This window comes from Corylus avellana, chromosome 10 (assembly GCF_965113065.1).
Source record: "Corylus avellana chromosome 10, dhCorAvel1.hap1.2, whole genome shotgun sequence".
NCBI classification, from domain to species: Eukaryota; Viridiplantae; Streptophyta; class Magnoliopsida; order Fagales; family Betulaceae; genus Corylus; species Corylus avellana.
In genome coordinates, this window is record NC_142499.1 from 15,044,980 (window position 1) to 15,057,258 (window position 12,279).

Genomic DNA, 12,279 nt, shown 5'->3' on the forward strand with positions numbered 1-12,279 from the left:
TCCAAATGCATTTCAAGAAGAATTTGAGAGATAATAGCGTATTGAAAATGGAATGAACTTCTGTAGAGTATTTATTCAGACTTGAGCAATTCAATTACAGATCAATTCGAGTTTGATCAAACTCCTTTCTACAGATTACAACTAAGAGCTACAACAAATTCTAAGCTTACAATTGAGAACAAAAGTCTGAATGAATGAATTAGCAAGCTTTGGGCCTTTTATACAAAACAAGACTTAATAAAATAAGCCTACCTGTAGAGTATTATTTCTAAGCTATTACAACAACCCAACTAACAAAAGCCCACGTACGTTGACCCATTAATAACAAGCCAACCGGCCCAACTAACATAGTCCAACCTATTATACTTCAAATGGACGCTAGTTGTGCTAACTATTTCTTAATAGTATTTGCCGACGTGTTCTTTACTTTCCTCCTATCTTGCGCACTTACCCCTTTGCTGACTTCAAGTACTCCTCTTCCTTAAAGCTTCTATATTTCTCTTCCTTTTATTTCCAGAACTTATCCCAAAAGAATTGTAACACCACCACACATTGCAGTCATTGTCGCCTCCTCAATCCGGTTGCCCAAGGATTTCAGTCAACAGCGAAGGCAATTCCAGAAATTTCTTCCACAATACATTCCGGTTTTTCATCTTCATCCATCATGTTTTTTATAAATGAATATCCTTTCATCACAACAACACTGGAACAATGGCAATGGTAAAGTAGTGAGGCTGAGGCTTAGGATGTGAAGGTGAGGGCCAAGGGTGGACGATGGTAAAGTGGTGAGGCTGAGGATGAGAATGTGAAGGTGAGGGCAATGAGATTTTGAGATTTTCATATATTGAGATCTCAACTAGACCTTGAGGTTTTTTTTTTTTTTTTTTTTTTTTTTTTTTTTCATTTTCAACTCAAATTTTCATTTCTTTTCATCTTCATCCATCATCCTTTGTACAAATACATAGGTTCCATCACGACAACACTAGCAACAATTGATGGTGGTAAAGTAGTGAGGCAGAGGCAGGGGATGTGAAGGTGAGGGCCAAGGATGGAATGAGACAGAGGAGAGTGGTGATGCTTAGGCAGTGGATGTGTATGTGAGGGCCAAGGGTGGAATGAGACATGCGATGGTGGTAAAGTAGTGAGGAAGGGGATGTGAAGGTGAGGGCAAAGAGACAGGCGACAGTGGAGCTATTTATAGGTGCGTACCAGGTTGCACTTTTAATGAATTTTTTTTAAAAAAAAAAAAAAAGAAAGAAAACAAAAAAAAAATTGTTCAAGATACATCATCATATTGCCATGTCATGGCTAGTTGATCACCAACTGAACCTTCACCATTCACCATCATTATTAGTTCCATCTATAAAAAATTTTAGAATTTTGCAACATTAAGCTTTTTATTTATCACAATGCTCTCTCTCTTCTCCAATATTTATAGCATCCTTCTTTTATTCCACTATAGGTTGCATTGAAAATTATTATGTTAGATTTTACCCTCAAGTATAAGGATCTCCAATCTAGATAAAAATATAGCAAATTTCTTTCTTTCTTTCTTTAATCTATGTGGTACTATTAACAAGATACTTAAAATTGCAGAACCAGATTAGTTATCTAAGCAATTTTTTTTTTTAGCGATGTGCAATAGACCTTAGGGTTTATTAAAATTCTTAACTTATCCCCACCCCAAGTTCAACATTGATTTTGACTCGATCTCTCGTGGAACAAAATTCACTAAAAGTGCAATTATGGAGGATGATTGACATGTAACGGTGAAAAGGTGGGCAATTAATAACCGTTCGTTAACCATTAACCGCTAACCACAGTAACAGTTAACCACTAACCGTTTTTAAAGACGGTGAGCAAAAATTGCTAACTACCTAGGCGGTTACGGCTAACGGTTTTAGGTTCTTTTCAAAACCGCTAACCACTTATATATATATATATATGATGTCGTTTTTGTGTTTAAAATTTTAAATATATATAAAAATGTATAAAAATCTAGAAATAACGTCGTTTAGTTTTTTTTTTTTAAAAAAAAAAAATTGCTTTTAAAAGGCGAATAGCAGTTATTAAAGTTATTAACCTCTAACTACCGGTTAACCGCCTAGGTGATTAGCAGAGACCCTTAGCGGTTAACCGTCTAAGCAATTAGCGAAGGTGGTTAGTGAATTTTACTAATTGCCTAGGCCATTACGGTTAGTGATTTTAACCAATAATCACTAACTGTAACCGCATTTTCACCTCTATTCTCTAACCAACTTCCTTGGGTGGATGATGACCTCTTTGAGGATGAAAAGGGTGGTCAGCCAAGCCCATAAAGGGTGGGCTTGGAATTTTTAAAAAGACTAATGTGACTTAATCCAGATAGTTCATTATGAATAAGCAGTCAGGATATTTGGAATTGCAAGCCCCTACAATTTCTTAGAATCGCGGGAAACCTCAAACTAGAATTTACAAAATGGTGACCGATTGATTCCTTATCCACAGTCACCAATTGATCGGTCCAAAATGTGATCGATTGGCGTCAGACCTGCATGTGAAAAGAATGCTTTCAAAACTTAGGAAAACATGAGGATCTCATTATAAAAGCCCCGAAAACTCTAGAAGACGCCATTCCTTCGTTCAATTAGTAGCCCAGAGAGAGAGAGAGAGAGAGAGTAGCAACCCCAATTCTTTGCTAGGGTAGATTTAAGACTTGGTGTAGATAAATAAGAATAAAGTAAGCACAAGTTTATTTTTGGATGGAAAAGTACTAGAGAATAAATCACATCATAGCTTATGAATAAAAAAATTATATTATTTTTAAGACTTTATATTGATTGATAGGGTTAACTTAATGGCATGATTAACAAATAACAACACTATTACCATGAGGACACAAGAATAAAACCTTTTTTTTTTTTACACATTTTGACCTAAATCCCTAAAATGAAAATTTTGTGCATTAATAGAAAATAGAATTAAGGAATGGACATTAGTTGGTAGATTAATTTTCAGGAAAAATATAAAATTAATTCCCGTTATTACACTTATTAAAATTTTAAAATATAAACTAAAAATTTAAAACTAAAAACTATTTTTTTAAAAGGAAAAAAGCTGGAAGAGGGAGTGGCCGAACCACTTCCAAGGCCTTGAGGGTGGTTCGACCACTCACTCTTCTAGTTTTTTTTTTTTTTTAAGTTTTTTTTTTTATATATATTTTATATATTTATAATTGTAATAGTATATTATATATTTATTATGGATGATACATATTGCTATATAATTGATATATATTTAAATGTTTGGGTAAAGTCCACTTAACCCCCTCAAACTACCGTCCCAATAACAATCTATTCTCCAAACTATTAATTGCGACAATTTACCCTCCATACTACCAAAACAATGACAATGTACCCCCAATTTTAATAAAATGACGAAATTACCCTTACTAAAATAAAAACAAAAATATATTTTTTTTTCTTCAAATTTTTAAGGGTATTTTTGTCTTATAGAAAATTCTATAGGGGTAATTTCATCATTTTGCTAGCAATGGGGGGTACATTGTCATTGTTTTGGTAGTTTAGAGGGTAAATTGTTGTAATTGATAGTTTGGGGGGTAAATTGTCATTAGGGTGGTAGTTTGAGAGGGTTATATGGACTTTACCCTAAATGTTTTCAGATAAATAATTTTTCAAGAAAAAGTTTTTTGCTGAACATTTTTCAGCATTTGACGCCTACGAAAAATAATAGATATTTTTTATATTTCATTCAATCATATTAACCTATAAAAAATAAATTTTTATAAAACATACAAATATTAATATAATGTTTGTTTAAAATATATATATATATAATCTAAAAATTTGAGCTCCAGCAATGGTCCATTGGCGATTCGACGGTGTTCTGGCGATGGTTCGGTGATTCAAGAATGAAAATCTCAAACTAGGAAAATTGTTTACGATTTTTTTTTTTTAAAAAAAAGGAAACTATTTTACGAAAATTAAAGAAGTTTTTTTAGTCAAACCGAAAAAATTTTCTGTTGACTATTATTTTCTGTTGCACCAAATATTTAAAAATATGAGACTTTTCATAAAGCATTTTACCCCGAAGCAAATTGAGCCTTCAAAGTGACTTTTTAGTATGAAACTGCGAGACCAATTTGGCTCTTATTGGTACGTTAAATGTGAAAGATGAAAAGTCACACGCCCCTTCATTTTGTTTCATACAATTCTGATTTATGAAAAACCTCATTCACGCTATTCAATGTCTTTCACTTAAAGAGTTTTGTTATTTAATAAACTGTTATACGAATACCATACACTTGAGATGACATGACAGTAAAAATCAACCATTAATTAGTTGTGTCGGATTGTTCCACAAAACTTGATTATTAGATTATTGATTTCTTTTCTCTGTTGGGAATAACTGGAAATCTAACAAAATAAACCTTTGGTGAGTTCCTCTTTTTGGCCCCTAGACTCACTTGTCTGGGCCAATCTCTCTCCTTCTCAATGGGTTGAAGGTATCCTCTCCCCTCATTCTTCTTTTGGTATTCCCCCGGCTGAGTCTCACTTATTTCAGATTTTTGCTAGTGTTTTTTGTGATCTTATATGGTTTAACAGAAACAAAGCTCTTCATGATGGTTTGATTCCAAATGTTTTGGTTATGGCTAGCTCCATTAAAAAAAACAGCCCTAGAACATCACAATGCTTGGCGTGCAACCTCCTTCCAGTCAAAGAAAAATGGTCTCCTCTAGTTGCTAGTTCCTTCAAAATAAATTTTGACACTGCAATTAGAGATCATCACTCTGCACAAGCTGTTGTTTGCCGAGATTCAAATGGTTTCATTATCAAGGCTGTCTTACAAATCAACCCTCCCTGTGATCCAAATTATGGTGAGGCTCTGGCAACCCATCTTGCTTCCTCCCTAGCATCCAAATTGAAGCTCCAGAATTTTATCGTTGAAGGGGACTCTCTAGTGGTCATCATGGCCCTTCAACATCCCTCTTTTGTTCAAGACTGGAAAATAGCGGACCTCATCTCAAACTCTATCTCCCTCATCCCAGCATACTCTACTTGGATGGCTCGAAAAATTCACCGAAGTACAAACTTCTGTACTCACTATGTAGCTTATTGGGCCGTGGTCGAAGCTCACTGTGGTTGCATTTCCACTTACTTTAGTTCCCTTTCTTCTTCTCCCATCTGTAGTGGACATGATCCACCTCCCCCTTAGTTTCTTGGTTTTTCCTGTGTTGTTTGCGTCGGTCTTTTTTTTTTCTTTTTTTTTCTTTTTTTTGATAAGTAAAGATTTATAGATCAAAAGCGCAGAGGGGCGTAACCCTAGTACACCGAAAGTATACAAGAAAGTGATTAAGAAGAAGAAAAAGAAAAAGAGAACATAAAAAGAAAATCATGGAAGCTAATCACTAAAGGCGCTAGCCAACCAGCAGTCCAGGTGAAAATGGTGTACAAGAAGAAATGGATAAGGTCCTCAATATTCCTAGTCGAGTCCTCGAAACATCTAGCATTTTTCTCGTTCCAAATGTACCACATGAGGCAAAGAGGAACTAGCTTCCACACAACAGCGCTACGAGTTTTGCCCCCCGCCCACCAAGAAGCAAACATGTGTCTGTTTTTAATGCAATTGTTCTTTTAAAAAAATAAAAAAATCTCCCTATAAAAAGAAGTATAGATTTTCTAGATTTACATGCTAACCTAAGTTGTTTATAGAGTAAAATTAATTAGGAAAAATCTATACAAAAGGCTAACTCTAGGGCAATCAATACAAGGAATCACTTTAGAATAATTTGGTCATCGATGGGATGGATCAACAAAAGCACTTGAGGGAACCCTCATAGAACTCCGTCGAAGCCACAACTCATACATAACCATGTAAAATGCATCATAATCAATAGGGGGAAGATGCCACTGGAAATGTTTCCGCACCTTCAACACATTGCTTTGTAACATTAGATATTCCTCAGGGCTAATCCCCTTAAGGATTCTTTTAAGCAACGGAATGTCTAAAGTAGCAACAATGATTGAGAAGCTTTTCCAGTTTAATATGTCTGCAAATGGGAGATCATAGTAGTTGGCAATGATCACAGGAACACAACCATAATATAGTGAGTCTGCAATACGAGCTGTATTTACTTCAAAGCCTTTCACATGGAGGCAGAACTTGCTTCCGAGCAACTCGTCGGCATAAGGAGTTGTGAGCCGGCCATGGTGCGCAAAGATCTCGGTATCATTTCTCCATACTTGAATAAGCTTTTGTCGAACTGGGGAGTTCATTTGTCCAGCAAAGAATGCAAGCTTCTTTCTGAAATTTCATTTGTGATGGAAACCAGATGAGTTCCAGTTGATTTAGATATCAGAACAACAATGAAATTATGCTGACATATTTTGAGTAACATTATATCAAACAATAAATTTCGATCTCCTTTAGTGACTGCGGAAAAGAAAATTCCAAGAAAACATAAGAGAGAAGAAAGTCGAATGTTGTCTTTTAACCCCTTGAAACGGTGAAGGAAAAGGGAGAAGTAGAGAGTGGAAAGCTTAAACCTAACCGCCTTCTCAGCATAAATGAACCCAAAGGATTAGAAGGATACAAAAGACGAACAATTTGGGGTCAGTTTGGAAGAATAGAGATACTAAGGTTTAAATTTTATTGAAGATGTCTCAGTGGAGACTGACATTTCAGCAATTTGCAAGGCGAAAAAACTGAGAAAGCAAATTAGAAATGGTGGGCAAAGCAACTTGAATTGCACAAATAAATTGTTTTAAAAGAAATGGCTCTACAAATACACAACTGTTAAAAGAAAAATGACAGATATACTACAAGCAGATACATTCAACACACTAATCTAGGAGAATTCTTAAGTGGTTCTACCTCCTCAAAACATAGGAGAGTATCGCTTATAACTATTTTGTACAGAAATAGACTAAAAATCAAGCAAAGTAAAACCTTTTCCTATTGACTAGAAGGATCATGTCTATATGGACATGACACTACTAGCAGATATGTTCAACCGACTAATCTGAGAGATTTCTTAAGTGGTTCTACCTCTTCTACATAAGTAGAGAATTGTATATAACAATGCATACAGAAATAGATAAACTTTTCCCTGTTCATTCATGTTTACACGGACATGATCACTCAAGGAGATTAGAACAGTGCTTAACTACATGACAGATCCAGCAAAATGCAGATGACACTCTTGGATAGGCCCCAATAGCTGTGGTCAATGAAGATAACTCATTTTAGTTTTAGAGAAAACTTCCCTTAACTCCCCTGACCTTCTATCACTTTTGAAATTACTCCTCAAAGTTTAAAAACTTTCAATTTAGCGTATTGAACTTCCAATTTTTTGCAATGTCACCCATCCATTAGGTTTTTCTGTTAAAACGGAGGGGTGTCAAAATGACCAAAATATCTCCCTTTTTCTTAAAAAAATAAAAATAAAAAAATAAAAGAGAAAGAATTGCAAAGATTCAAGCGTTGATCAAAATTTAACGGAATTTGCAAAATACGCACACATGAATCTTTGCAAGTTTTTTTTTATTATTATTATAAAAAAATATGTATTTTGGGAATTTTGACAGAATTTAACGGAAAAACCAAACAGATGGGTGACATTGCAAAAAATTAGAAGTTCAATATACTAAATTGAGAATTTTTGAACTTTGGGGAATAATTGCAAAAATGGTGGAAGTTTATGTGAGTTAAGTGAGTTTCCTCTAGTTTTTTTTTTTTTTTTCTTTTTGTTTTACCGTCTTGCTTTGAAGGGAGATGGGGAGTGCATATTTAAAATAAATAATAACTGATATAAAAGATAATGTCTTAAAAGCTCTCATCTAACCGTATACATTCTTTTTTAAGCAAATAAATAAAGTATAAATAAAGTATAAAGCATGAAGACACGAGGAGAAAGAATAACGTTTTCATAACTGCTTCCTGAGATTCTAAAATATCCACACCTTAGTTAAACCCTGGCATAGAGGATAAGTATAAATTTCCTATTTCAGAGAATATCCTGTATAAATAAATGAGAAACAAAAATTAAAAGAAAATATACACACCTCTTTGAGGAAGCAAGATCAGGAGGGTCTCCTTGTCTTGGCCAAATTTGTGGCAGGCATGCATCTTTATGAGCAATGTACCCATATTGGAAATAGGTTGAAGAACACACAACTTGAATGGCATTGAATTTCACTTGCTTTGCTTTATCCATTGCTGAACGACCAATGGAATGACAAGCAACATAAAAATGATCAGCTCCACCTGTCCAATTCCAATATGGGTACTTCTGACTAATATTGAAGATGTAATCTCTAATAAAATCTGGGATACCTCCCACACCGACCCTGGGATCATGCCGCAACCTTGCAATTGAGAAAGGCAGAAAGAAAAGATCTGCCTTGGTTGAATCCTTCGTAATGAAATGGCTTTTCATAAGGATCTTCTTAAAGTAACTTTCACTAGCATAATTACCCCCAGGTTCTGAATCCACTGGCAATAGCACATTTGCAAAAGGATCATCTCGCCTGTGAGGATAAACATATATCTTAAAGCTCCCATTCATTTGCTTATAGTCTTCCAGAAAGATATCTCTATCAAGGAACACCTCGTTGTTATTCACATAGTTTCCTGAACCATAAGAAAAACAGTTTCCAGATTTTCGATTTAAAAAACAAAAGTTCATACACAATAATCAAAGTTTCCTCAACCTTCCCAGCCACCCAACCCAAGCCAAAAGTTGTTTATAGTTCAAATACTCAGGTAAACCCATGAGAAAACAGCCATAGGATAAAAGTCAAGTTGTCTCTAGAGTGATTTTCAGTTCTTACAACTTGGAACTTTTCATATGTAGAGCTAATTGCGAAGTCCAATTGAAGCAAGAGTTGTATGGTTTGAAAGATATAGTGATAAGTATTCTAGGTTTAAATCAGTCTTTGACTTGGGTTTTACTTACAAAATTATGGTTAGTTTTGTAATAAATGGGCAGTTCATTAATTTTTGCAACTCCTGTGAATTGAGGGCATTCTAGTAACTGAGTTTAGTATAGAATTTTTTAGGAGATTATGAATATTTAGGGTTATTTTCTTTTAGTCTAAGTTTTTATCTGGGTTTATTAGGGTTTTAGTTTATTAGTCAAATTATGAGCCCCAATGCTACTAGTACAAGAAAGACTCCGATATATTTGTGCTCAATGTATTCAAAAAATTCATATATATTAATTCGGCGGTGTTAACCATACTGCAGCTACTGAAGTAGAACCTGATAAAGTCGTGAAGAACAAGGCTGCTGCAGTTGATGAAGTGGAGAAGAAGAAGTGTGCTACTACTATAGACCAAGACAAGAACAAAAGTAGTGATGCTGCAGATCACTTATCCAAGACTAAATGCAAAGAAAGAGAAGTTGGATGCTACCTATCCACGACTACATGCAAAGGAAGAGAAGTTGGATTCAACCCAACTTCTTACTCTAAGATTGAAATAGAAAAAACCTTCAAGTTATTAATGTTAGATAACAGTTTGTATTTAATCTCTAGTTTCCAGCTTGCTAACAAAGCAATTGTAATTACTTAGAATACCTCATGTATAGTTTAAATAGGTTTCTTCCTTTGTAAAGGTTTATGCTTATAAATAAAGCGTTCTTCAATGGTTTTGGTATTCTGCCAAAATCAATCCATTAAGGTTTTCTTTAGGCGGTACATCTCCCTATAAAATAGACGAGCCATGAGTCACCCGCAAGTAAGATGAGAAAACGTTTTACCTATCCCAAAAGAAAGAATCCGAAAAAGACTGACAAGAAATCATCCCTATTGAATACGAACTTAATTGTTTAGTAACTAAGCAAACTAACACGCACACACAATATTAATTCGGCAATGAGTAATGCTAGAAGGAGGACTAGAGTCCTTCCAAATGTAGCGTGTCTTTTAAAATTATCAATATATCAAAATTCAATAATAATCATCTCAAATTTAATAATGCATTTAAAAGTCAAGTCACATTTGAGAGGACATTAGGACTCTAGTCCTCCTTCCAGCATTACTCTTCGGCAATACATCTCCCTAAGCAAGAAGCCGCCAAATTTTAAACAAAATGATGAAGCATCCAACACGATTACTCGATCCAACATGAAATAGGGGGCAATTAATAGTCCCCCAGGGAAAGGGCTTCCCCGACCCATAGTTAGCCCAACAAGGCTCGCCTCAAACTGATACTACAGACAGGCCAAACTCAACCAAGCCCAAAGAAGCGAGTGCAACAGCCTTGGGAAGGCAAGGCTTGCAGAGCATCCCAACTGTGCCACACGCAATCCTCACGCCCGGAAATTCTTTGGGACAAAGGAAACATTCGCTTAACAGAGTGGGGGCTAGGGAATCAATTTTGTTATTTCCTAACCAACTAAGAGCTGGAAAAACACTCCAAAAAAGGAAGGGAAATGACTCAATTGAGAAGTACACACCATTCTTACTCGAGCTCTCTCTGTAAATCCCTCAAGCTCATTATCTCCCTCAACCCAATACTAACTTAAGCATCTCCGCCGAAACACCGACAAGGTCGTCAACCATTCGATTTGGGGCTTGGTGCGCGACCAAATCGAATGGTTAAGCAACCTTTTTCTTTCTTCTCCTGCCTTTCTTAGTAACCAACCAACACCAAGAAATCTATGATTTTCTCCATCACCCGCTAGAACAGCTTTATAAACAACGATTCCGCCCCCAATATCGATCGGAAATACCAAACAAATACATAAAGTGAACAATACCCATCAGCGCAGATCTCACAATTTACATACTAAAATCCAAGTGCAAGCTTTTGTCTTACTTTACAATAACGATTCTTAACTTCCCAAAAACTACAGCTTTCATAATTACCCATTACCATACAATATACAGAAGAATAAAACAATAATCCGAACACCCCTCAAGACATTAAAAGAAATCAAAGAAAAGCAAGACCCAGAATCAGAAAAACCAGAATTGACATACCTAGAGGCCGTTGACTCTCAATTCCTGCTTCACCACTACGCTCTCCCAAATGAGCAATCTTGGGAGATTCAAAGGGTCTCTGAGAAGCATTCTGAAATGAAATTGAGATGGTTTGGCGAGCTGGGGGAGATAGTGTTGAAGACACATGCGGAGGCTTAAGGTGAACAGTGATTTGGTGCTGATGGGTGAAGAGGTTGGAGGTGGTGGATATGTAGAAGATAATGGAGATAGAGGTTATGAGAGCTAATGCTGTGGGGATGAAGAAGAAGCTTCTGAATGAGCCTGAGAGACGCCGATTAGAGTAGTAGAACAGAAAGGAAGAGTGAGCCATGGGGGGAGAGAGAGAGTTTACATTAGAGTCGTTGGGATGAACCTACGGACAAGTTTTAAAGCAAAATTGTTGTGACGCTGGAAGCTGCCAGCAGCCAACAAAACTAATATAGTATACTTTTTTTTTTCTTTTTTCTTTTTTTTTTTCTTCTGAGGATAATAATTCTTTTAAGAAACTAGTTAAAAATTATTAAAAATGTCTCTGACAAAGTCTACATATACCAATAATAATAATAATAATATATCAGATAAACTAGGAAACTATTTGATGGGAGTTGAATTATTTACCCTCTTCTTGTATTTTAATAATAGACAATAATACAAAGCACTAGACAATTTGCCTTCACCAGAAAGAGATACCCAAAAACTTTGTTTAACTAACAAAAACTTTGAAATTCGTTACTTGACATGTCAATGATAGAGAGAACACGGGTGTGATGCACACCCGTGTTTTTTAATATTTTTTAATATTAAAATAATATATTTATATATATTAAAAGACACAGGCATGCATCACGCATGTGTTCCTAATTATATAACGACGCATGCCCGTTTTACTAAGTCACTACCAAAAATACACACTAGACTTGACAGATCACTCCTATTAAGCCACGTTAGCTCATTCTCCTCAAGTCATATGGTAAAGTAAATCGAAAAAAAACTAGAGAGTAGTTCAATCGTAAACTATGATTTTTAATACAAGTAACTCTATCCATCACCTCATTATTCCATCTCATCTCCCAAAATTGATGTGATGTGGTCTTCCAACTAAAAAATCAATTTACATGAATCTAATGTAATGGAAATCATGTCACATCAGCTTTGGGGAATGACATAAGGATAATGGGGTGATGTATAACATCACTCTTTCACCCTAGGATCTCAGATGCACAAAACAACAAATCGTCACCCAAATCTCAAACGACGTCGCTATCTTCCGTCAAAGCTAAAAAGTCACCATCTTT

The 12,279-nt window shown here is 35.4% G+C and overlaps 1 protein-coding gene across 1 annotated transcript; it reads right to left on the reverse strand.

Annotated features, from left to right (window-relative positions):
- Positions 1 to 5,644: 5,644 nt before the first annotated feature.
- Positions 5,645 to 11,378, reverse strand: LOC132192056 (putative glycosyltransferase At5g03795). The gene is given in 4 exon segments (XM_059607248.2): positions 5,645 to 5,803; positions 5,805 to 6,303; positions 8,064 to 8,631; positions 10,985 to 11,378. Coding segments are annotated over 4 exon segments (1,428 nt in total). The 5' UTR covers positions 11,316 to 11,378; the 3' UTR covers positions 5,645 to 5,773.
- Positions 11,379 to 12,279: the final 901 nt, after the last annotated feature.